We start from the raw sequence: 27,042 nt of genomic DNA, 5'->3' as shown, positions 1-27,042 counted from the left end.
GATGAAGATTAGCTCAGGGCTCCTGAGAAGACAGGAGCCTATGGGATGCTGTTCACGGTGATTGTCCCACAGAGGAGGAAAAGGGGCATGTTTTCCATGTCAACAGGTGGGACGGAGAAGTAGCTGAGTCTAGATGTAGGTGGCCCGGGAACAAGAAGTACAGGGAGTTCCCGTCTGATGGGGGAGGAGGACAGTGTCTTCAGGTCTGAAGAGACCAGGAAGATTTCAATAGTTGCTGTGTTATAATAACTTTAAATGGGTTATAACCAATAAAAATATTGAATCATTATGTTATATAAAGCCTGAGACAAAAATGATATTGTAAATCAACTATGCTTCAATTTAAAAATAATAAAACGGTTGCTGTGAAGAGGGGGAGTGAACTGACCCTACCCTCAGCTCTAGGGGAAAACATGAGAGCTGGGCTTAAGCCCGCTAGGAATCTCAGTATCTGGCTTCAGTGATTTGTTCAAAATTGGTCAATTTGAACACAGCCCAGTCAGAGCTCAATTCTTTTAATTGTCCCCTCCACATCCCACTCTTGCCATGCGAGTGTGAACAGAGGATGGATGCTATGGGGGTGGCAGCCATCTTGCTTCCCAAGGGGCTCCACTTGCCGTCTGCTCCCAGCAACTCAGGGCCAGAGATGCAGAGATAAATCAGTCCTTAAAGAAAAGTTCAAACCTTGATCAAGCCCTTATGGCTCAATGGAAGAGAATAGCCCAGAAATAAACCTGTGCACCTATGTTTAATTAATCTTTGACAAAGGAGTCAAGAATATAAAATGAAGAAAAGAGGTGTTGGGAAAGCTGGACAGCCACATGTAAATCAATGAAGTTAGAACACACCCTCACACCATACACAAAAATAAACTCAAAGTGGCTTAAAAGACTTAAACATAAGACATGACACTGTAAAATTCCTAGAAAAGAACAGAGGCAAAACATTCTCTGACATCATACCAGTCTCCTAAGGCAATAGAAATAAAAGCAAAGATAAACAAATGGAACCTAATCAAATCTATAAGGTTTTGCACAGCAAAGGAAACCATAAACAAAAAGAAAAAAAACCCCACAGAATGGGAGGAAATCTTTGCAAACAGTGTGACCAAGAAGGGCTTAATTTCCAAAATATACAAATAGCTCATACAACTCAACAACAAAAAAACAAACAACCCAATCAAAAAATGGGCAGAAGATCTAAATAGACATTTCTCCAAAGAAGTGATACAGATGGCCAAGAGGAACATAAAAAGATGCTCAACAATGCTAATATTAGAAAAATGCAAATTAAAACTACAATGAGATATCATCACACATGAGTCAGAATGGCCATGATCAAAGAAATCTACAAAAAATAAATGCTGGAGAGGGTGTGGAGAAAAGGAACCCTCCTACACCATTAGAATGTAAATTGGTATAACCACTATGGAGGACAGTATGGAGGATCCCTAAAAAACTAAATATAGAGTTACCATATGAGATAGCAATCCCACTCCAGGCATATATCCAGAGAAAATTCTAATTTGAAAAGATTTATGGGGGTTCCCGTCATGGCTCCACGGTTAACAAACCCAACTAGCATCCATGAGGACTTGGGTTTGATCCCTGGCCTTACTCAGTGGGTTAAGGATCTGGTGTTGCCCTGAGCTGTGGTGTAGGTTGCAGATTCGGCTCAAATCCTGAGTTGCTGTGGCTCTGGCATAGGCTGGTGGCTACAGCTCCAATTGGACCCCTAGCCTGGGAACCTCCATATGCTGCAGGTGTGGCCCTAAAAAGACAAAAAAAAAAAAGTGTACTCCAGTGTTCATAGAGTCACTATTTACAATAGCCGAGACATGTGAACAACCTAAGTGTCCAAGGATAAATGAATGGATAAAGATGTGGTGTGTGTACATGTGTGTGTGTCTGTGTATACAATGGCATATTAGCCATAAAAAAGAATGAAATAATGCCATTTTCAGCAACATGGATGGACCTAAAGATCATCATATTAAGTGAAGTAAGTCAAAGACATATATCATATGATATCATTTACATGTGGAATATGAAATATGAAACAAGTGAACTTATTTAAAAACAGATGTGCAGACATAGAAAACAAACTTAAAATTACCAAAAGAAAACAGTGGTGGGGTGGGGTAAATTAGGAGTTTGGGATTAGTATATACAAACTACTGTATATAAAATAGATAAAACACAAGGTTCTACTATATAGCATTGGGAACCATAGTCAATATCTTGTAATAAAGTATAACAGAAAAGAATACAAAAAAGAATATATATATATACACATATATATATATCACTTTGATGTACACCCAAAACTAACACATTGTAAATCAACTATAATTTAATAAAATAAACAAAAACAAAAAACTTTGATCAACCAACTTAAGCCAGTCCACATCTAAATATTTGTTTTGTGAGCCAGCTGATTTCATTTTTTCCTTAAGCATTTTGAGAACAACTGCATTAGAACAAATTGTAATTTCTCAGGAGTTACAAGATCCTAAGTGGGATCTGTGTTATGCTACTCAAAGAGAACTTGCCCCTTAACTGTGCTTTGGCTGGGGAGCCAGAAGGCTGCTGTGACCACCTCTACAGAAAGGAGACCTGGGTCTCCTCAAGCTTCTGGCTGAATAACAGCTGAGAAAGGACTGGTAGGTAACAGCTGACTTTTACATTTTAGCACTAATAGCATAGGTGATATCTGGCTATCCCCTTGGACTGCTCAGTTGGTACCAAATAGATAGGTATGACCTCTGATGCATCTACACTGTGGAGAGAATGCTGCCTGCTGTTTCGTAAATGAAGAATGTTGCCTGCCAACAAGCCCGCAGCTACTGCACCTCTGCCCCCCACCCCCACAGTGGTGCGCCCTAAGGGGAATTCAGGATGGAGAAAACAGGAAACATTCTGTGCTTTGGATGCTGGCCCTAGATAGCTAAGATGAATATCTAAGGAGTAATTTCAGTGAGCCCAGACTCTTGCATCTTCCCATACACACAAAAGCACATGAAGGTCATTAACTTGAGATATCTGTTTTTTTGTGATTAGCAGTAATCCTTTGACTTTTGACTACTTGGTTTGTTTTTCAACAAAACCCCCTGTACATCCTGGCTCCTCCCTTAGCTTTCTTTTTTTTTTTTCTCAATGAATTTTATTGCATGTATAGTTGTACAGCGATCATCACAACCAAATTTTATAGCATTTCCCAAACCCTCAGTGCATCCCCCAACCTGTCTCATTTGGAAACCATAAGTTTTTCAAAGTCTGTGGGTCTGTATATAAGACTCTGACGAAGGAAATCAAAAATGACACAAACAGATGGAAAGACACACCATGCTCTTGGACTGGAAGAGTCAATATTATCAAAATGACTATACTACCCAAGGCAATCTACAGATTCAATGCACTCCCCATCAAATTACCAAGGACATTTTTCACAGAACTCAAACAAAATATTTTAAAGTTTGTTTGGAAGCACAAAAGACCCAGAATAGCTAAAGACATCCTGAAAAAGAAAAATGGAGGTGGACGAATCAGGCTCCCAGACTTCAGACTATACTACAAAGCAACAGTCATCAAAACCATATGGTACTGGCACAAAGACAGAAATATAGATCAGTGGAACAGGATAGATAGCCCAGAATTAAACCCACCCACCTACAGTCAACTAATCTATGACAAAGGAGGCAAGAATATACAGTGGAGAAAAGACAGCTCATTCAGTAAGTGGTGCTGGGAAAACTGGACAGCCACATGAAAAAGAATAAAATTAGAACACTTCCTAACACCACACACAAAAATAAACTCAACATGGATTAAAGACCTAGATATAAGCCCAGATACTATAAAACTCTTAGAGGAAAACATAGGCCAAACACTCTCTGACATAAATGACAGCAACATCTCAGATCCACCTCCTAGAGTAATGACAATAAAAACAAAAATAAACAAATGGGACTTATTTAAACTGAAAAGTTTCTGCACAGCAAAAGAAACGCTAAACAAAATGAAAAGACATCCCTTAGCTCTTCAGAGCAGCTCCTAGGACCTATCTGAGAGGCTATCTCCTGGGCTATCACCCTCAGTAAGCTCCCCAAATAAAACTTAACTTGTGCAGTTCCCGGTGTAGTGCAATGGGATCGGTGGTATCTCTGAAGCGCTGGGATGAAAATTTGACCCCTGGCCCAGCTCAGTGGGTTGGGGATCCAGTGTTGCCACAGCTGTGGGATGGGTCACAACAGTGGCTTGCATCTGATCCCTGGCCCGGGAACTCTATATGTCACAGGGCAGCCAAAACAAAACAAAACAAACAAACAAAACCTTCACCCTGTGATTTTCAGGTTGTAAATCCTGAACCCCCTCCAGTCACTGTAAAAGGGGATGGATGGGAGCTGAGACCTGAGAGTAACTTCTACCTCTACTTCCTGAAACGGACTTCTCTTTTACTCCTGCCATGTCCTCAGTCCTAGAAATTAGGGTCCCTCCACCCACTCCACCCCAGTCCTTCTTTGTAAATGTGCAGGTCTTAGAGGACACAGATGGCAGTCTGATAGCACATGTTAACTCAGAAAAAGATGCTTGCCTGGGCTGGAGGCAGAGGGGAAAATCCCAGGCAGTGTGGCAAGGAGAGTGAAGGTACAGAGCCACTCAGGGTCAGTGATCAATATAGGGCCCTGGGGTGCTCTTTATACTCTTCCTCTTTGGACCTAGGGTGGCATGGGGAGTGCCAGCCCTGCTGTTAGGGCCCAGGCAGCAGTCCCAGGCAGGGAAGAGTACTCTTGGGCTTTTCAACGAGCACAGCCTTATTCTTAGAAAACCCAAAACATCTTGATTTATGCCTGCTTGATCTTTTCTTTTTTGTCTTTTTAGGGCTTCACCTGAGGCATATGGAAGTTCCCAGGCTAGGAGTCAAATCAGAGCTGCAGCTGCCAGCCACTGCCACAGAAATGCCAGATCCGAGCCATGTCTGTGACCTACACTGCAGCTCAAGACAACACTGAATCCTTAGCCCACTGAGCAAGGCCAGGGATCGAACCCACATCCTCATGGATACTAGTTGGGTTTGTTACTGCTGAGCCATGACAGGAACTCCTGCTTGATCTTCGAAAATGATCTTTCCGCTTCTTACAGTGTTTTCTCATATCGATCACACTGGTTAAGTAGCCAAAAGGAAACACAGATACAGGAAGACGTACATATATGAAAGTGTAATAATCAACCTAGTGCTACTATACTCTGGCAGACACTCATTGTTTCATAGAGTCCTCAGAATACACCTTTGATGTGGGTATTTTACAGAGAGGTGAATTTACCTGCCCAAGGTCATACAGCTAGCAGAGACAGAGGCAGGAACTGAACTTTGGCTGTCTTATTCCAAAGTCCATACCCTCAAACACCAGGACAGAAAGAAGAGGCTTGTCTGATCTCCACAAAAGGCTGATCGTGGTTACTGATACTGAGTGATATTTTTGATAGTCAGATATAGAAGAGAACTTGGAATTTATTTAGTCCTCATCTTATAAGGGAGGAAGCTAGTTCAGCGATGTCCTGGGGCCTGGCCTCTGCTCCATTGGTGCTTGCTGGCTGCATCGTCCAGGGTGCCATTTTGATGGCTTGTCCATAGGACTCCTCAAGCCCCCGGGACCCAAGAATCATAATGTACTTTATGAATAAGATCTGAGAAATGTGGTCATTATGTCCTGTTGGAGAGGAATAAAATTTCCTCTACCTTCTAGATTCTTCTGGATGGTCTAAGAACTGAATCGATTTGAGATGGGTTTACAGGAGAAAATCAAACGAAAGTTTAATAACATGTATACATGGGAGAGAGCCAGGGAAACTGAGTCACTTGCCAACATTACTGAAGCCCTCACCTTATAATACCATCCTCAGCTAAAGACAGAAGAGGATGCTGAGGTTGTGGGGAGGTCAGCTACGAGAGGTTACCAGGAAAAGCACACAAACAAGGGTAACACTGTTAATACACATTCATCTTTTCCATAAATACATTTCTAGAGACTTGATAATCCTCCTCTTCCTGGTACTAAAGAGGCAGACACTTTACAAATGTAAATGTTTCTTTAAAAGGGTAACTCCTTCTTGGTTTGCCCATGTCTGCTTTTTCTCAAAAAACAACCAGCTTATGCCAAAGAGACATATTTTAGGGTAGCAAATTCCACTCCTCTGTAGTTGCAAGGTGTTGAGATACTTCAAAATGCAGTGAAGGAACCCACTCTTCTTTAGGTGACATATTACACTTGGAACCAGTTCTTATGATTGAAACATTTTAATATAGCAGGTCAGCACTCCAAGGTGAACTAAAGTAAAATTTTCTGACTGCAAATGAGAATGAAATAGTCTTCATTCATTCAACAAACACGGAGCTCTCACTCAATAACCACTGGATTGTAATTGTTAGTTTTGGACACTGTCCTTCGGTTCTGACCTAGGGAGCCTGGGAGCTTACTCTACCCAGAAAGGGGGTAGGTATCCTTACCGCCTGGCAAGCTGCTCGGTATGGACGATTGCTTAGCGTCATTAAGCTGACTTTGTAGCTCTTCTACCCGCTGGAAAGCATCAAGCTTCACGCTGCGCTCCTGGGCAAGCCGGCTTCTCATCTGAGAGGAAAAGGGCTTGGGAAGCAGAGGTGCTTTTTGGTGCACACTTTTGTTCCGACACTTCACTAGGAGGGGCAGGGCGGGGGCAGGGGAGATTCTCAGGGAGAGAGTGGGTCCCAGGCTGCCCCAGGAACACAAGTCTTCATGAAATCTTGGTCAGGCTGAACTCAGCCTTCTGAAAATCAAGAGTTCCAGGAAGGCCAAGAACTTAAAGAGGAACAGAGGCAGCCCTTGGAACCCTTTATTATCTTAGAAGGGCCAGAAGTTTACTCACAAAAGTTGTATCTTTTATGTTTATTTCACCAGAGGGGAAGGTATGAGTGGGGAGGACCCAGTTCACAGAGGACCTTGTAGGCCAAGCCACACATCTACCCCAAGACCTGGAGGAGCCTCCAGATGGCTTCAAGCAGAGACTTGATCTCTCCTGATCTCTTCTCAGCTCATCACCTGTGGGGAATGTGCCCTGAGCACCATCTCCAGGCCTGACTTAAGTCCCACACCTGCAGGCAAACTTGGTATTTGTTCTCCCCTGGCTGGCACTGCTGACCCAGAGTTGCGGGGTCCAAAGCACACCTCATCTGCACAGATGACAGGCATTTTTCTTTTCAAATTTATTTTTATCATCTCCAACTGCTTTTACTTATGCGAAAAGTAATAGTGTGATGGGTTAAATAATGTCCCTCACAAAGTCATGTTTACTTGGAATCTCAAGATACGACCTTACTTGAAAACAGAATCTTGGAGTTCCCTTTGTGGCTCAGCTGTTAATGAACCCAACTAGGATTCATGAGGTGGCGGGTTTGATCCCTGGCCTTGCTCAGTGGGTTAAGGATCTGGGGTTGCTCTGAGCTGTGGTGTAGGTGGCAAGGCAGCTCAGATCCTGTGTTGCTGTGGCTGTGGCATAGGCCAGAAACTATAGCTCTGATTTGACCCCTAGCCTGGGAACTTCCATATGTATGCCGTGGGTGTGGCCCTAAAAAGGAAAGGAAGGAAGGGAGGGAGGGAGAAAGAAAATAGTCTTTGTAGATGTGATGAAGAAGTTATACTGGAATAAAGGTGGGCCCCTAACCCAACGTTGATGTGCTCACAAAAAGTGGAGAGGGTACAGCCACACCTAGAGACACGGGAAGAAGGCTGGACTGGAGAGCTGGAGCTACACGGCGGGGGTTGGGCGGGGGGGAACACGCAGGGGACTGCGGGCAGCCCCCAGCAGCTGGGAGAGACCTGGAAGTGGTTCTGCCAGGGCCTCCTGGAGGAACCACACCTTGACTTCAGACTCTGGCCTCCTGAACTGTGAGAGAATCCAGTTTTTATCCTTTCTTGTTATTTATTTTTGTAAAATTCTCCTTACTGATCTTTTCCTTGAGTACTCGAAACACATGGCCAATCATTTAACCTTCCGATTTCTGTTTCCTAATTTCTGGTGAATCAATTATGTGACTTATTCATTCAACGAATATGTGTGAAACACCTGCCCTGGAAGGTAATTTTTTTCCCCTTTTGTGTTGAGTTACATTCTGTGGTCTCTTTTGTTGGAACTTGCATTAGTCCAAATGTACTTTATATTATTTCCTCCTTTTTTTTTTTTTTTTTTTTTTTGCTGTGGGATATAATCAACAGGAACATATTGTGCTGGAAACCACTTCTGCCTTTCCTTTTTTTTTTTTTTTTTTTTTTAATCTCTGCAGTTCTAGAAACACCATGAATAAAATCCCCTTCTAACGGCTTCCATAATACTTGCTGCTTTTTCAGATTAATAGTCAGGATTTTCTAAAAAGTCCCTCCTAATTCAAAGATGAAAGCCAAGTGGAAATATGTTTTTCAAGTGGGTTATAATGATGCCAAGATTCTGGGCTTTGAGGCAGTAAAGCCATCATCTTTCATCCTAAGCAGCCGGAACAACTGCTCCATTTCGCTGGTGGGTCTGGGGGTGACAGAGGTGAGGAACAGCACTGTGAGGGCATGAGAGGCACGGGAAGGACAGGGGAGAACGAACCAGCTCTGGCTGGTGCACTCTGATTTGCTCCTCTCACTGGAGTTCTCACCTGTTGGAGTTCTCTCTGAATTTTCTTCTGCTGGAGCTGGCCCAGTTTAGAAGCCCTCTCGGCCTCTTCAGTAAGGAGCTGCAGGTGCTGTTCTTTTTGCTCCACATCCTCCAAGAGCTTCTCCATGCTGGAGGTCTTCATTAAATCCAGCTGCTGCCGGTGGAGAGCTTCCTGGGTCACTCTATGTTCTAACTCTTTCAGCAACTGCCCCTGGGGAAGGAAAAGGCCAAAGGAAACAAAGGCAATCTTCTCAGCAGGGAACAAGAGGTTGGCCAATGCAACTGTCCCCTCCACTAGTGCTCAGGGACAGAACTGTGGGGAGTATTCCTGGGCTCAGGGTACCACAGCCCAGTGTTCTGTTCTGTCCTGTGCCTGCCAGCAGGCAGCAAGACCACTGGGATCTTGGCCGGCCTGACATTTAAGTAAGCTCTGAGGCAACAGTCAGAGGAGAAACAAAACAAGCAGAGGCAGGAGCTAAGCGAGTGATAAGGCCATTCTGCAGTGGTGCCAGGTTGAACAATTTCATTTTTCCTTACCCAAATTTGATGCTGATGTACATATTAGGAAACTTATGAACCAAGCAGTCCTGTCTATCACAAACTACATTTGCACTGCCACTGAGCCTTTATCACGCAATAGCATGGGAGGGGCTGAACCCTAAGGGACAGGGTGATGCAATATGTACAGTGAGTGGGGGAGAGAAGTGCTAATCTTGCCTCTGTTTTGACTTCCAAAATAGCTTCCAGATGGTTGGAAAAGGAAAAGTGTAGTAATAATTTGGTTCTGTTCTGAAATTTTTCTCATTAGCAATCACTCGATGGTCGATCCTTAATTATAACATTAATAATGACGAGCAATACTTGGATGATGACTTTACATAATGATAGATCATAATTCACCTGGCTTACAATAATCAAGGGATTAGGGTCCAAAAGGAACAGATTATATATATTTTTTAATTAAAATTTTTTTTATTTTTCATTTTTTTGGCCACACCTGTGCGATGTGGAAGTTCCTGGGCCAGGGATTGAACCCATGCCACAGCAGTAACCTGAGCTGCTGTAGTGACAACACCAGATCCTTAATATGCTGAGCCCCAAGAGAACTCCGAAAGATTATATTTTACATTTTATGTTTTAAAATATGCCCAGGATTCCCAGCTTGTTATTTAAACTCAGCTGTTTTCTCTCTAAACTTAGGGTCTGTTTCATTCATGCTCAGAGGACTGGTGCAGTTATTAAGAGTTTAGACTGTTAAAAAAAAAAAAAACCTTTATTTTGGTGCATCAGTAACATCTGAAGTTATGACTTGGGGCTGATCATCAGGAAGGGAGCCAAGACTCTGTTTGGGGCTAATGCTGACAGCCGGGCCACACTGGTGGAAAGCATGCTTGGAGCATGAAAAGAATGTGTTAGAGGCAGAGACTCAGACCCCAAGATGCCCTCTGGGTAAAAAGATCCTCAGAGAAATACACAGAACAATCTTAGGTATGAATAATATTTCACCATCTTAGCCAAACACGAATAAGAACAAAAGCCTCATGGCCACTACCCATGGTTTCTGGGCTGGGAAGGAGGGAGAAGGCAAGCTGAGGTTGGGGCCAGCAGGGCTGTCTGCTCCGATTCCCACTGTGGCCTCTGGTGACTGCTGCAGGCAGCGTGGTGCCGCTTCCTGTCACCAGAGCCTGTTAAAAGGGAGGAAGGAAGGGGGTCCTCAGATACCTGGTTCTCCTGCTGCTTGCTCATCCTCATGTTGTCTGCCTGAGCCCTGGCCAGAGCCTGCCTTAGAGCCAGTAACTGCTGCCGAAGTAAAACCACTTCTTGTTCTGCCATTAGCTTGATGTTCAAACACTCTTTTTTACTTTGCATAGCTTCCTGTAAACATCCCAAACACAGGAAGATATGATATACGTTTCTTTCTATGTTTTCAATTTCACCAGCAGTCTCTAAACCACTTAATCATCCATCATGCTTTAACTTTTCTGGTAGAACAGAGCTCCTGCTGGCCACTGCCTCCTTGATTTTAAATAAGAACAGTGTGACAAATCCGAGTAAATACTGAGTTTCAGAAACAGTAAGTCAAAGTTTCTAAACTGCTATTGATATGTGCTTTGGTTTCAATCTGCCTTAAAGTAGATTTTCCCTTATTGTTACTTCATTTTCCTCAGGTAATCATGTTTGAAACTCAAAGACTTGTAGTGTTTCGACAAAGCTGCCAGCACTTGGTAAATCTCCCTCCATTTTTTCCCTTCCCTTTGTGCTAAACTCCTGCTCTGTTCTCTCATTTGCTTCTTCGCTGTTTGCTTTTGGCTCTCTCCTATTTCTCTTCAGGCTCTGATATTGCCTGTTCCCAGGAAAACTCCCCAGCTATCAGATCTTGCTACCCGACACCAGGGCAGCAGCTGCAGCCAAGAAGGGCAGCAATCCCCCCTCCTCCCCAAGCCTCACCTTCTCAGCCTTGCTCAGCTGGCCCCGGAAGCGCTCCTGCTGTGCTGCCAGCCTCCAGCGGCCCAGGCTCCTCACTTTGCACACCAGGGCAGCCAGGCTACAGTTGTCCTGCTCCAAGGCCCGCAGCTGCTCCTGCTTAGAAGGGCTCACTTTCAGAAAAGACTGCCCCCAGCCCTTTACTTGGGAGGGACATAAATTCTAATATCAGAAACATGCCTTCCAGAAGATGAGACAATTGTGCTGTGAGCCCCAAAAGACCTTCTCAGGGAAACAGGACAGATATGCAAACAGAGTGAGCGGTGAGGTCAGATGCTAGGACGAAATGCTGACACCCCACTCTAAATGAAATCCCATACTTTGGCTGGGCTTTCTTGCATTTCTTCATCAGGTCTGGCAGAGCCCCACTTCTTCTTCAGGTTCTTCATATTGTCAATCCCTTCTGTTCTTACTTCGCCAACGAGCTCACATACTTTCTGGATCAAATTAAGTTGATTCTCCTCCAGCTTCTCCTGCAAATTGCAGACTCAGGTTTAGGAAGGGCAGCTGAGGAAGAGTCATTTTGCCTTCTAAAACCCAACTTTCAGAAATGATTTCATATTGAAACATCAGCCACCCAGACAACGACTCTGTCAGGTATTGTTTCAGGTCTTACTAGTGGCTCCTTTAGTGTTGTCTTCAATCTGTGGGACTCCATCCTGCGGACACCTGCACATCCTAGAGCCTGTGGTTGTCAGACGTCAATGCAAGTTGAGCAGGTAGAAGAGCAGGTCACAGGTGGAAAACCAAATCTCCCCTCTCCCCCTCACACAAAGGGTTACTTGGGAATTTGAACCTAGGGATTTTTATCAGGTTGACTCAGCAGAATCTGACCAGATGAGAACACTGTCCATCAGCTGCTAACGAAAAACTCCATTAAAAATAGATAAATTAGAGGAAGGAATTAGGCTGGCTTGACCTTCCTCTTTAGGCTCCAGCAGAAATCTCATTATGAAGCAGCCCCATTCTGAATGGCTACAGCTAACAGCTTATGGCAAAACAGTTTACTCATGTTAAGTATAACTGGAGACCCAGCATCCTTGGGTGAGGGGTGACTGTGGGGTGTCCTTTTGATAGGGATGGAGTAGGCACAGGTAGTTGTAGAAGTCCCAGTAAGAGACCATAGATAGAGACAGAAACCTAGGGAACTTTGGGAGACCACAGTAAGTTAATAGTTGCTCAAGAAAGCCATCAGAACAAGGCAGACTTGCTTGACTAGTGGAGGCGTGAGATATGCCTCAAGTCATTGGGTAGGGGATGGGATGAGGCCTGCATTCAGGTTCAGACCAAGAGCAAGAGTTTAAGGACCACCATTCCGCTGATTTGAATACCAGATCCCAAGGAGGAGCCACTACTCCCAGAAAGGAAGAGGAGGTCTTTTCCCACCCCCACTCACCTTGGATGATAAAACTGTAGCCCACCTAATCCTTTGGGCAGAGCCTCCTTGCCTGCCCACTTGCATCTTTTACAAATGTCCCATCTGTTTTTTTGTTTTTTGTTTTTTTTGTTTCTTTCTCTTGGTCTTTTTGTCTTTTAGGGTCACACCCGCAGCATATGGAGGTTCCCAGGCTAGTGGTCCAATTGGAACTGTAGCCGCTGGCCTATGCCACAGCCACAGCAACACGGGATACAAGCCAAGTCTGCAACTTATACCACAGCTCACAGCAAAGCTGGATCCTTAACCCATTTGGGGAGGCCAGGGATCAAACTCACATCCTCATGGATGCTTGTCAGGTTCACTAACTGCTGAGCCATGACGGGAACTCCACAAGCATCCCATCTTAATAAATCTATTTCTTGTCTATCACTTTTTGCCTCTTGCTGAATTCCTTTTGCATGGAGGCATGAAGAACCTGAACCTCAGTAAGTCCAGACTCTGGATGAGTGATTCTAATTTAAAGCTGTGGGTCCAAGTCCCAATCTGGGTTCTGGTTAGGTTCAGGCCATGAGTGCTGTCAGTTTCACTTTCACCTCTGAACCACTTCCCTGGAGAAAAGACAGGAGGGTGGTGCTAGGGAGCCACAGCAGGAAGCCTGACCACTGGCCACACCAACTTCTTGGGACCCTGGGGTGGAAAAGGGACTCCCTGCTTTCAGGGGTTTGTGGAGCTAAATGAGCTTGGGAGAAGTGGAGAATTTCCTTATTGTTTAGGAATCTGGCAGAAGCTATAAAGAACTTGAGAAACTTTTCAACAATTTTACACCCGAAAGATGGCTTAGCAAGTTCCAGACCGCACTGTCTTCTCACCCTCTCCTGCAGCACCAGGCCAATGTGTGTTTAATATTTGTAAGCATTTGTATTTGGTGGACACTTTACAGTAAGACAGAATGGCCAGTCCTCTCTGGAATGACCAGGCCAAGGCAGAACTTCAGTGGAAACTGCTCAATGGAACAACTCCAGGGACCCCCTGGGGTCCCCCAGGAGAGAGAGTGAGGGAAGGACCCAAGTGGGGCTGGCTCTGGGGAACATCTAATAGTAGGAAAGGGGAAGCTGGGGACTCAGGGATGTTAGTTTTTTACTGAAATTCTCACTGTGGGGCAGCTGGATCAGGATCCACGATGGCCCACTTCAGGCATGGGGTCTCCATCTCACAGCTTCCTCAACATCAAAAGAAAGTGACAGGCTTCCGCAGTGCTGTGGGCACATGCACACCCATCACTCCTCAGCAGCTCCTTGACACCGGATGCAAGAGAAAGGCTAGTGGGCATTTTGAGAGTGGGAAAATTTCTGATTCAAATTCTGAAGCTGCCCCAAGAGCTTTCAGGAGGGGCCTGTTGCTACCGAGGCAGGCTGGCCTGGCCCAGGGTGTTGTGCTCTCCTGTTTTGGATGGTCATTCAACAGACAAAACAGTAACATGAACCGCTGGCTTTTGGAGAAATAGAACTCCCCTCTTCCCTCCATAGCAATCAGATGGCAACAATGGCAGGAGAGTGAGGAAAAGGGTAGATATCTAAATTATTTAAAATTCAGTGTCTATTGTGGTAAAATCATGACTACTCATCGCTGACTCACTCCAGTGAAAGCCTGGAGCTGGAGAATTCTTGGGCCCAACAATCTCTTGTTGCTGCAGAGCCCATTCTGTCATGAATCCTTCTGCACTGCCACGGGGGTGAGGTACGCCTGGGTCCCCACAGGACTGCCCAAACGGCTGACCCAGGTCACTTACTTTGATGTGTAAACATGTCACAAACAAAGCTTGGACTAATGCTTCATATTCTTCTTGGACTTCTTTTCTAATCTGAGTTTTGAGATTCAGGTTCTCCTCCTCCAAATCTGTGAGTTGGGCTCTCAGGGCAGTGATTTCCATGATCATACTATGACTGAGCTCTGCAATCTGGGGGCAGAAATATCTATTTTAATGGAAAATAATTCGGGAATTCCAAACAGCCACTGCAAAAAGAGTTCTTTATACCAGTGTTGAATTTGCACTTTGCTTTGAACCTAATGAAGTAGGTGAATATCCTCTTGTGCAAGGTGAGCAGAAGAAGCTAAGGTTGGCTCAAGGGTCCCAGACTAGTTTCGGACACATAGTAGGTGGTCAATAAATGGATGCTGAATAAGTGAACCCAGAAAAGGTGCTACTTAACCACTTTTCATTTGGAGACAATACTTTAACTGTCTTGGCTTCCTTTTCCAAACTGGCCTTCCCTTGACACCTCAGTCTAAATACTTCTTCCTCAGAAAGCATGTTGGCCTCAAAAGAAAACAAACAAACCCAAGGCCCGCCCCCGTCCCTGCCCCCCAAAAAACCAACAGCAAAAATAATCACCCAAAAATTAAAAAAAAAAGAAAAAGACACTTCATTGCTTAAAAAGTGCAAGCACACTCCCTGGATGTCTCCACAGTGGGCCCGTCTTTGATAGGACTTCTACATAAGAAAATGACACCAGGAAGTCCCATTCTGGCTACTGCTGAGACTGTGGATTTGAGAAATGGAGAAGAGAACCTTTTTAATAATAACTGACCTACCTGACCAGCATTGTCTTCAGGTGGACTCTGACCTCTTCGTATAATGTCTAATTCCTGAAGAGGAGAAAGCAGTGCACAAGCAAACACAAACATTTATTCAGTACAGCACACTCCAGATACCTCTTTTTTTTAGGTCTTTTTAGGGTCACACCCGCAGCATATGGAGGTTCCCAGGCCAGGGATCGAATCAGAGCTGCAGCTGCGGGCCACAGCTGAGCCTTGTCTGTGACCTATACCACAGCTCATGGCAATGCTGGACCCTTAACCAGTGAGGTCAAGGATCAAACCTGCATCCTCATAGAGACAACACTGGGTCCTTAACCTGCTGAGCCACAGTAGGAACCCCTACATCTTTTTTTTTTTTTTTTTTTTTTTTTTTTTTGCTTTTTAGGGCCACAGGTGCAGCATATGGAAGTTCCCAGGCTAGGAGTCAAATCAGAGTTATAGCTGCTGGCCACAGCCATAGCCATTGCAACACCAGATCTGAGCCATGTCTGCAACCTATACCACAGCTCACAGCAACACCAGATCCTTAACCCACTGATCGAGGCCAGGGATCGAAACTGCGTCCTCATGGATACTAGTCAGATTTGTTTTTTCTGAGCTGCAATGGGAACTCTCCAGACACCTCTTTATCTGTGTTATTGCTGCTTCGTTTTGAGCTTCTTGGGCTCCACTGGGAGTCAGCACCATGCTTGTCACCCTACTGCATTTGAAGACACTCAAAACATTATCAAAAGACATCATCAACTTCCAGGTAAGCACACTGACACAGAAGACTCATTATGGGATAAGCTGAACTGGGGGGTGAAACTAAGACTCATTAGGTGATATTTTAATGTTTCATTTGATTTTTTTCAAACTTTGGCATTTTTCTTAGGTACACACTAAGACTACACTGAACCTCTGATACAAACCATTTCAAAACATGGTGCAATCTAGGGCAGAAGAAGTGACTTTTGGATCCCACCAGTGAGATCTCATTTGAGAAAAGTCTCATCAGTGAGATCCAAGATGTGCATCCTGAAGACACAGTTTACTCAAGGACTCTGGCTTCTTTGCTTGTTCAGGAACAGCACAAGATCCCTTGTATTTGCTGAGAGTGGAAAGGCCAGCTATGCATCTTCCCTGCGGGCCAGCGCTTTTGTCCCTCATCTCTTATGTTCCCCACTAGACACCTCCAAAGCACACAAACCAGTGCTGCTAGGGCCAACACCTTCCCAGCTGAGAATCCCAGAGTACAAGGAAATAAGCCAATGGGAAGAGAAATATGGACAGTCTCATTTATACTCAGTTCTTTCATAAAAACACTTACCCCGACCCTGACCAACTTTCCTCGTTGGAGTGACTCCTGGGCTTCCCTACCCACACTTTCTCCACTGCAATTCTTCAATGTCTGGGAACATACCTGCTCCTTCTGGCAGAGCTTTTGCCTAGCATGCTCCAACACATGCTCGTAACACATGGAGTAGCTCTCGAAGTTGCTGCGTTCCCTGGCCATCACGTCGCAACCCAGGGAAAGGAGGCAGGCCTCAAGGTGGTCTTTCCTGAAAGTGATCTGAAAAGGAAGGGGCATCATTCACAGCAGCTCCCCCAGGGCAGCCCTGCCTGGCCAGGGTTCATAGCACACATTGCCTTGGCTCAGAGACCCACTTCCATTTCTTCCCCCTTAAAAAAACATCAGCTCTAGCCTTGCAAGTCTCTCTTTCAGGTCTGCTCTTAACATTTGCAGGGCCAGGGACAAAAGTACAGATGGAGGCCCACATACCATGTGTCTAAGTGTTCTAAATATTTAAAGGTTATAAATCAAACTGTAAAAATGAAAATGTTTAATTTTCCAACTTTGAAAAATAGACCTTCAAAATGACTTGCGAGGCCAAGTTTGATTTTATCATCATTCTTGGACTACTCTTGAGTTCTGTGCTGAAATATAGTGATTTGGGGGGAGCTGGTCCCTAACCCATTGTTCACAGTTTGACCCCTTTGCTTCTTACCTCTGACCTCACATCATTCTGTGGGGTGGGCGGTGGGGGGGTGGGTATGAAGGGGGCTTGCATGCATCTAAGCAGCACCCCTGCACAGCTGCCCTTGTCTACCCCTCAGGCCAAGGTGTGCACACTAGTGGTGAGCCCACTCTCTCTTTGGAGAGGATAATCTGTGGAAGAGGCCCTGGATTCAGGGATTTCCAGGTATCTAGATTATCATCCAGAAGGAGGGCCAGGGATATGAGTGGGAAAGTCCCCTTGGCCTTGGGTTTCCTAGGGAAAAGAGTGGGGTTGGAGCATAGCCAGAGGGGCCTCTGAAGTGGGGCATCTGGTCAAAGGGCCATGGTGCTCACTCTCTAGGCAGTCCCATGCCCTCTCTTTCTCCAGGCAGCTGGGCACCCCTTTTTGAAGAGGTGCCATCAAGGAACAGAGGACAGTCCAGCCCTCCAAGAGAAATGGAAGCTGATGTGAGGGAGGTAGGGCAGATCTACCTGACTAGGACCTGCATGTCCACTGACATGCTTGTGTGTGTCTCTGTGTGTCTGTATGAGAGAGAGGGTCCATGTGCATTTGTGGATATGGCTGTGTGTGTGTCCATTAGGGTATGTCTGTGTGTGTCTGTACCTCTCTGTGTATCCACCTGTGATCTCACTGCAGAAACTAGGCTCTCCTTCCAGCCTGGGGTGGTTCCCTTGGCTCTGACTTGATTATCCCAGTGATGCTGTCCTATCAGTGTAACCTCTGTGCCACAGACCTCCAGAGAAAGCCCAGACAGGCTCTGCCAGGTGAGTTATTGAGGCAAACTAGCAAAGATGGCTAACAGTGATAAAACCCAGTACTGATGGCATGAGGAAAAGTGGCTCACTCACCACTGCTGATGGAAGGAGAAATCAGTGTGGTATTTTAGGGGGTAGACTAATAGTATCTATGAAAAGATTTTTAAGTATTCATGCTCTTTGACTCAGTAACTCCTCTTCTAGGAATTTATCTTTAGAAAATAATAAAAGTTATACACAAAAATATATGTTAAGAGATGTTCTGTATAGTAGCCCTTGCAATAGAAAAGAAAAATGGAGGCATTCCGTGGTGCAGTAGGTAACAGAATCGGTGTTGTCACTGCAGCGGCTTGGGTCACTGCTGTGGCATGGGTTAGATTCCTGGCCCAGGAACTTCTGCATGCCATGGGCATGGCCAAAAAAGGTGGAAATAATCTAAAGTGTGTTGAATATATCTCATTCATCTATATGATGAAATACTAAACAGCCATCAAAAATTGTGCTGTGGATGTCATTATTGACAAGGAAACCTGTTTATAACATATAGTCAAGAGAAAAAAAAATTTTTAAGGCATATAATCTTGTTTTGTTAAAAAAAGTGAATGAATAAAAAAAGTTGTAAAGAAATACACCAATATAATAACAGTGGTCGTCACTGAGGGTGAGAATATGAGTATATTTTCTAACACATCATATTTCTATTTTCCAAAATAATCATAAAATGTATATACAATTAAAACAACTGCTTATAAAATATATGTTTAAATACTGTATATACTAATTAAAACAGCAAAGCTTTGGTAAAGGCTATCAACTGTAGCAGCTTGGCAGGATGCACTCAAGACGTGCAGAATGGAAACAGCAGATGAAAACCTCTGCTCATGGGGGATATTCGGAGCAGGAGCCAGGCAATCAGGGGAGGTGCTCAGCCTTGGGCATTTACTGACTAGGGCCTCCTCAAGAGGTCCCTGGTGCAGGGGAGTGAGGGTGATACATCCTGTCCCTGAAAGTGAGCAGTAAGACAGCCAAGAGTCAGCCGCTGACACCAAGGCGAAGGACATCAAGATTACATCCCCTGGACCCTGACTTGTTTACGGTGAAAGGGCCAGGCTACACGAATTAGAATTGACAAAGGAAACACTTCCTGGACTGAGTGTGATGAAAGTATGAGGCCTTGAGAAGTCATGAGACCACATTCAAGGCCAGCAGGGTGTGGCCGGTGACCTCATCCAGATGGGGCAGGCCCAGTGCTTGGAGTCAGCTACAGTGACTCACGCCTCACTGTCCGGGACAGCAATGCCCTAACCTGAGCGTGCAAACAGGCTCTCCACAGCCCTTTAGCAGAGCAAACTAATGCCACCAAAGCCACTGCAGATACAGGATCCCAAACAATCAGAAATGCAGACTCAAACCACAGTGGCCCTCTGAACCAGCACACTGTTCCAACAAGGAAGGATAAGGAAGTTCTGGGTGAGTCTGTGTTAGACCAAAGAGGTGGGAGCAGCCAGGACTCCCCTTGAGTTTCTCCAGAGGCCAGAGAAACTGTGCTGCTTCCTTCCCCCAGTGGCTCAGCTGAGGTCTTGGGAGGCTGGACTGAAAGATCAGCTCAAGCGGATGGCACATAGGAAATGAGCGTGAAGTAGGGAGAGGGGACAAGGGCCCTGCCGGAGTATCTGCAATGGACATGTGGGATGGGGAGCATGGCTGAGTGGGGCAGACAGGAAGCTGTGGATGACAGGTGATGGAAAGAGCAGGGAGACTCCCAGTTCTCAGCAGTCCCCTCTCTCCAGGTGAGCTTTGCTTCTGCAGACAGCACTGGGTCTCCCACAAAAGCCTTGGGGCCACCTGAGCAGCATCTGTTGTGGGACCAGAGCCTATGTGCTTCTCTCGGCACACTCCTTCCATGAGTTCTCAGAACAATGTGTTTCTCAGAAGCTGTTCTGCAATCCACCCTGGCCTTCCTAGGTCACTAAATGTCAGCTCTGTGTCAAAAATGCAGCACCAAGGAGCTTCATCTGCCAACTTCCCCTCTAAGGTAGGCCCCTGGGCTCCAAAAGAACTGGAGTGATGACCTTAGCCCACTGCCCTCCAGTGGGCTGCCTCCTTCACCAGCACCTAAACTTGAACCGTATTGGATGGCACTGGTTGGAAGAGCAGCAGACTGCCCCGTGAATCCTTCTGGAGAGCCAGCCTGGGTGAAGCATGGCAGATGCCAGTCCTCATTATGGCAAAAGTCTGGCCCTGTTGGGGGAAAATTGTCCTTCTGTAGTTTGCTTCATCTCAGAACCCCTCATAACAATCTATCTAAAATCAGGCAAAGATGTTTCTAAAACCCACCTCTGTTGACAAAATGCTTCAGTGACTTTACACTAACTCTGGGATGAAATCCAAACTCATAAGGATTTCCCACAAGGCCATTCAACATCTGGCCCTGTCTACCTTGGCAGTGTCCTCCTCTGAACTCTGCTATACTCCCTTCCTAGAGTGCTGTGCCTTCCCTCCCTAGCTCCTCTTCCTCTGGCCAGCTCCTACTTGTGCTTCAAGACTTGGCCCAAACAACACCTCCTCTAGGAAGTCTTCCCTGACCGTTTCCTGCCCCAACCCCTAGCTGGGTTGTGCCCCCTTCTCTGAGCTCACATAGCACCCTAGGCATGCCTCTGTCCAAGTGCTTAATATGAAGTGCCTTTCCCAGACATGACTGGCCCACCTAACTTTTCCCATTAGCTCTTTGATGGCAGCAACTCTACCTTTGGCCTTCGTATCTTTAACACAGTGCCTGGAAAAAAAAAAATAGATCTATAAATACTTGCTGAATGAGTGACTGACTCTTGACATATGAAGGCAACTGGTTCTAGAATCCACAGAATAGACTATTATAGTTCTGATTTGCAAAAAAGGTCAGTCTCTAACTTTAGGTGTCTGGTATAAAATTTGGCCTAGATATTAGAACTGATTGTGAAAGGTTGGTGTTCTAAAATTTGGAGAAGGAAGCAAAAATTATTAGATGCCAAGATGGGTTCAAGAATGGTCAGATCAGATTTACCTTTTCCCTCAGGACATACAGCAGATGCAGTGTATGTGGATTTCAGCAGGACATCTGAGAAGGTTTCTCATGATATCCTTTTGGACAAATGGAGAACATGAGCTAGGTGACAGGACAACCAGATGAGCTTCTGGTCACTGGAAACTGTGCCCCAAAGGACCTGGTCAGCTGAGAGGGGACCCAGTATGGGAGGCACAGAGCTTGGGACCTGTCCTGTCATACACTGGTTATTAATGACTCAAATGAGGATACTGAAGGAAGGGGAAAGACTATGTTAGATGAAAAAATCCAAATTTTTTAAAGATTTCAAGAGGTTTGAAGAGTGGACCAAGCTAAACAGATATAAGGCTAACAATATGGCAGCAGCAGGATGCCTGAAGGCCATGTGTGGGCTGCAGGTGGCTACTAGCCCAGTGTGTCCAGCTGTGACAAAACCCAACACACTCATCGGTGTTAATGAGAGCAAAGCACCCAGAACACGGCACTCTTGGTTGGTCAGACAACCTTGAATTCAGAGAAGCGTGAAGGAGGGAAGGCTGGGTTCAGGCTCTCCTTGCATGTCCATGCAGTCTGCTCCACAAAGAGGCACCCAGGTGAGGGGAGCATGGTGCCTGCTCCATTTCCCTGCCATGTGCCCTGGTATGAGCTGCACCACTGAGGAAGGGGTAACTTTGTATTCACCACTTGAGGGGCACCTGTTTGGGTGTGTCCTCCCAGTACCGGCCCATCTTTATAATTTTAGAGGATTCACACATACTAGAAATGATGCCAATTGAGCTTCTCTGACTGGCTGCCCTCAGATATCTAAAGGCTTGTTGTGAGGGGTCAGAACCATGATCGGTAGCGTCCCAGGGACAGAACAAGGATCCATGGCGGAGATGCGGGGAGGCCAAATCCAGCTTAGTAAGAGCTGCCTGAAACAAGAGCTGTCATGGAGTTCCCATTGTGGCTCAGTGGTAACGAATCTGACTAGTATCTGGTGTTGCAGTGAGCTGTGGTGCAGGTCGCAGACACCGCACAGATCCTGCGTTGCTGCGGCTGTGGTGTGGGCAGGCAGTTGTAGCTCTGATTCGACCCCTCCCTGGAACTTCCATATGTCACACCTAGGGCTCTTAAAAAAAAAAAAAAAAAACTGCAGGATTGGTGGGGTGTAGAGGCTGGGGATGGAGATTAAAAGCGGGTGAGTTCCCTGTCACTGCAGATGATCCAGAGGAGACTAGAAGCCCACCAGCCACAGACTTTGGAGGGACCTAACATCCTGGGGTCCTGTTATCTCAGACAGCCACAGGCAGATACTATCCTCTTCAGTGTGCCCTGAGTTTCAGCTGTGCCTGTTTGCTAATACCACACTTCTTTCCTAGAAGATCCTGTCCTCAATGTGGGGTGTGGGGGGAAGGGATGAGGAAACATTGAGCCACAAACTTCCTGCTTGTTTTTATTGTGGTGAAATATACACAAAAGTTGCCATTTTAGCCATTTCTAAACATAGAGTTCAGTGGCATCAAGTTCGTTCCCACCTTTGTGCGGTCAATCTCTAGAACTCTTTTGATACTGCAAAACTGAAACTGTATGCATTAAACCTAATTCCCCATTCCCCTGCCTGCCAGCCCCTCACAACCACCACGAGACTTTCTGTCTCTATGAGTTTGATCACATTAGCTACCTCATATAAGCGGAATCATGCAGCTTTTATGTTTTTGTGACTGGCTTATTTCACTTAGAATGTCTTCCATGATGAAGCATGTGTCAGAATTTCCTTCCTTTTAAGGAAAGCCACAAAATTTTTTGATTCAAACATTTTTCCGAGCATGCCCCCCACCCCATCACCTCTGGGTGAGAACTGCTGGGCTGCAAGGACCCGGAAGGAAACACATCACCCCCTCATCAGAACACACAGTACCACATTGGGTATAATTGAAAGTTTAAAGCAAATACGTGTAAAATCACCAAATTCTGAGGAAGAATGTATCTCTAATCAAGCTTGTGAATTCTCTGCCTCATAAGTATGAATGTTTATTATAAAATTATAGGGAATATTTGAAGAGCTTAGCAAAACGTAAATTTGGAGAAAATGTTTTACAACATCAAGTACATTTTTTTGCTAAGTCAGGTTTTTTTAAATGACTGAATTTCAAAGGAAACTGGACTCATAGCTACCTACTGCACTTAGGCTTAATTTTTTAAAGATCCTAAAAATGCTGATTTGGCAAATAGCCACATATACTCTCTTATCCTGCCTTTTTAGCAGATTCTTTTGATTTAGAAAGGCATTCCTGTCAATAGTAAACAGTTGAAAACTTCAAGGACTGTGTGTATAGTGTGTATACGTGTTGTATTGTTAAATATATATTATAGAGAGTTGTTAGGGATTCAAATACCTACACACACATTGTTGATACTGGCTTCCTTTGGGAGAGGAAACTGGAGATGATGGAGTGGAGGACGGGTGAAAATGTTACTTTTGTGAACTGTTATATCTTTTTCATATGATACATTTAAAAAATATCTTCTAGGAGTTCTCTTGTGGCAGAGAGGGTTAAGGATGCCATGTTGTAACTGCAACAGTTCAGGTTGCTGCTGTGGTATGGGTTCAATCCCTGGCCTAGGAACATCCACATGCTGTGGGCATGGCCAAAAAAGAAATATTTTCTAGGTAGTGATACCATAGGTTATTCTGGCTTTTCTCTTTAAAACTTTTTGTACTAAAAAATCGACAACAGGAAATTTTGCTAAAAATAACTCATTCATAAATCAACTCCAAGGTTACTTTTAAAATTTGGCCAAATCTGAAATTAGGCAACATACATATCCTAATTACTCTCCCATCTTGATTAGGAATCAGGCTTTTTCCAAAATTAAAATGGTACCATGTGATTATCACTTTGAGTTCAGCTCCAGCTTTCCTATTTTCACTCTAAGGGAGTAAGAGAAGCATTACGAGGTTGCTCAGGGGAAAATCTTTCTTTTTTCGGTTTATGGGTTTTTGTTTTTGTTTTAAAAAAGCAAACCACACTCTAGAATGACTAATTTTCAATACATACCTCTAGTCCACCATCCTGGTAATTCTCCAGTAATCTCTGTACAAAATTTTCAACTATTTGTGGTCTGATAAATGAAAAGTTTTCTTTCATGACTTGGTGTTTCCAAAGATCTAGGGGGAGAAACATACCATCACCAGAATCAGGAAACATCAAACAACCATTAATAGCTACAAGATGGCAACTTGCTGAAACATGACACTGGACACAAGCTGTCATTTTCAAATACACAAAAACTAATGGCTGAGGCAGGGGAGAGAAGGAGATGGTTGAGGACACAGGATCCTCCAGAACATGGGAATAAGGAAGCTCTCTAACAAGATTCCTAATGAAAAGATCTGGAAAAGCATCTCAAGTCCAGTTAACGATATTCTGTTACCATAACTAAAAATCCCAAATCAAAAGTTATTTTTGACCATATATAACATCTACTTTCATCAAGTCCCTATATGTATCTCAACAATTATTTTGATCTAGCACAACTATCAGAAGTAAATGAAGAGCTATTATATTTATCGGCTTAAGTACATTCCTGGTGTTAAAAGGCAAAGTTATTTGAATATAGAGTTAACAAAAAAAGGGGAGGAAATCTAAAAGAGAAAAGAGTCACAGATTAAAAATGTTGAGAGCTGCAGACTATGAACTTTAGCTCCTTGACTGAAGCAGCAACAGGGCTGACACATCTGTGACAAGTTATATACACAGTTATTCAGAGTAGCATCGTTTAGGACAGAGAAAACTAGAAACAGGATGCAAACTGTGGTATATCTTTCCATTGAGATAGCATGCAGCTGTAAAAAAAAGAGAAATTTCTCCATGTACTTATGTAAAAGAACCACGGATTATTAAGTTGCAAATGCAAAATGCAAAACAGTGGATATAAAATGCTATGTTTTTAAAGAAAGTATATACATATATATATATATATATGTAAAATATAATAAAGGTCATAACTCCAAAAATTGAGCTCTGATATAATCACTTCTCCCCTCTTTCCTGAATCATTCACAAGAACACACATTATTTATCCCACATTAAAAATCCTTCACTTGACCCATTTTCTCTGTCAGCTTTTGCCTCATTTCTTTTTCACTTTCTTTCTTTTCTTTCTTCTTATTCTTTTTTTTTTTTTTTTTTTTGGCTGTGCTCATGGCATGTGGAAGTTCCCAGGCCAAGGACTGAACTGGCACCATAGTAGTCACCCAAGCCACTGCAGTGACAACACCAGATCCTTAACCTGCTGCACCACAAGAAAACTCCTTGCCTCATTTCTTTGCTCCCTTTTTAGCAAAACTCTCAGAAAGAGATGTCTATGCTTATTATCCGTGACTTCTCTCAAAATCCTTCTTAAACTCACTCACCAAGCTTTTACCTTCACCACTCCACTGAAACTGATTTGTCATAAACATCAGTGACATCAACATGGCTAAAACCATCGGTTTTGCTTGACTGCCAGTAATACTTCACACAATTTGTTATTTCCTCCTGCTTGAGAAACTTCCATCACCAGACACTGGGACACTGCTCTGTCTTAGTTATTCTCTACCTTGCTGTTCCTTGTAGGTCCCTTTTGCTGGTTCTCCTCCCAGCACCCCCCAACCCCTCATCCCACCCAGTTCTTATTAATATCAGAGTGTCCTAGGACTCAGCCCTTGGTTCATCTCTTTTTTTGCTTTTTAGGGCCACACCTGAGGCATATGGAAGTTCCCAGGCTAGGGGTCAAGTCGGAGCTACAGCTGCTTATCTATGCTACAGCCACTTATCTATGCTACAGCCACAGCAACATGGGATCCAAGTTGTATCTTCAACCTACACCACAGTCATGGCAATGCCAGATCCTGAACCCACTGAGCGAGGCCAGGGATCGAACCTGCATCCTCATGGATCCTAGTTGAGTTTGTTAACCACTGAGCCATGAAGAGAACTCCTCACCTCTTTTTTTCTATCTACACTCACTCCCTTGGCTATCTCATCTAGACTCATGGCTAAATACCTTCTATATACTGACAACCCTCAAAATTAGATCTAATACCCACTTGGATCTCTTCTTGGATGTTTGAAAGGCATTTCAAACTTCACTTGTGCATAATTAAATCTCTGATCTTCCCTCCTAATTTGCCATCTCAACTGACGGCAATTCAGTTTTCCTAGTTGCTCAGGTCAAAAATCTTGGCGTCATTACGGACTCTTCTCTTTTTCCCACACCCAACACCCAATCCATCAGTGACTACTTCAAAAATAGGTCCACAATCTGACCACTTAATACTTTCACTGCTCCCAACCTTGTTTGATTCACCATCTCCTCCTGCTTGGATTATTGCCATAGCCTCAAAAATCAGCCTCTCCCTTCATCTATCCTTTCTTCCCAGCATAGCAGCCAGAGAGATTCTATTTAAACATAAGTTAGATCATGTCACTCAAAATCTGAGACAGGCTCCCCATCACATTCAGAGTAAACACTAAAGTCCTTGCAAGGTCCTGCACAATCTGTCACCCTCTCAACACTTCCTCTCTGACTTCACCTCCTACTAATCTCCCTCACTTTCTCCACTCCAGCCACACTGGGGTCTTTGCTGTTCTGCTTCAGGCTTTTGTATGGGCTGTCTTTCTCTCTGGAATGTTCCCCCTCCACCAGATACACACAGTTAACTTCCTCATCTTCAACTTTGCTCAAAATATCACTTTCTCAGTGAAATCTATCATGACTACCCTGTTTAAAAATGCAGTGTGCCCTGGAGTTCCCATCATGGTGCAATGGTTAACGAATCTGACTAAGAACCATGAGGTTGCGGGTTTGAGCCCTGGCCTTGCTCAATGGGTTAACGATTCGGCGTTGCCGTGAGCTGTGGTGTAGGTTGCAGACGCAGTTCAGATCCCACATTGCTGTGGCTGGCTGTGGCATAGGTGGGTGGCTACAGCTCCAATTCGACCCCTAGCCTGGGAACCTCCATATGCAGTGGGAGCGGCCCAAGAAATGGCAAAAAAAAAAAAAAAAAAAGCAATGTGCCCATTTAAACCTCCCAACCACTATCCTTCTCACTCCATTACTTTCTTCTTTCTTGTGTTTATCAGTT

General features: G+C 44.4%; 1 protein-coding gene across 14 annotated transcripts in view; it reads right to left on the bottom strand.

Moving 5' to 3' along the window:
* C1H6orf183 (chromosome 1 C6orf183 homolog) overlaps positions 1-27,042 on the bottom strand; it is a 203,437-nt gene that overhangs the window by 2,702 nt on the left and 173,693 nt on the right. For 9 of the 14 annotated variants that reach the window (XM_021090812.1, XM_021090809.1, XM_021090807.1 and 6 more), the window contains 9 exons: positions 23,972-24,081; positions 16,535-16,684; positions 15,127-15,180; positions 14,324-14,491; positions 11,477-11,629; positions 11,121-11,255; positions 10,395-10,547; positions 8,674-8,883; positions 6,508-6,643 (listed from right to left, as the gene is read on the bottom strand). In XM_021090812.1, the coding sequence (XP_020946471.1) occupies positions 6,508-6,643; positions 8,674-8,883; positions 10,395-10,547; positions 11,121-11,255; positions 11,477-11,629; positions 14,324-14,491; positions 15,127-15,180; positions 16,535-16,684; positions 23,972-24,081 (1,269 nt within the window). The remainder of the gene's footprint in view (positions 1-6,507; positions 6,644-8,673; positions 8,884-10,394; positions 10,548-11,120; positions 11,256-11,476; positions 11,630-14,323; positions 14,492-15,126; positions 15,181-16,534; positions 16,685-23,971; positions 24,082-27,042) is intronic. The other 5 variants (XM_021090827.1, XM_021090816.1, XM_021090829.1 and 2 more) reach the window with 5 other exon arrangements.

The sequence above is a fragment of the Sus scrofa genome, chromosome 1, assembly GCF_000003025.6.
Source record: "Sus scrofa isolate TJ Tabasco breed Duroc chromosome 1, Sscrofa11.1, whole genome shotgun sequence".
Lineage (NCBI taxonomy): Eukaryota > Metazoa > Chordata > Mammalia > Artiodactyla > Suidae > Sus > Sus scrofa.
This window is presented reverse-complemented; position numbering and strand designations above follow the sequence as displayed.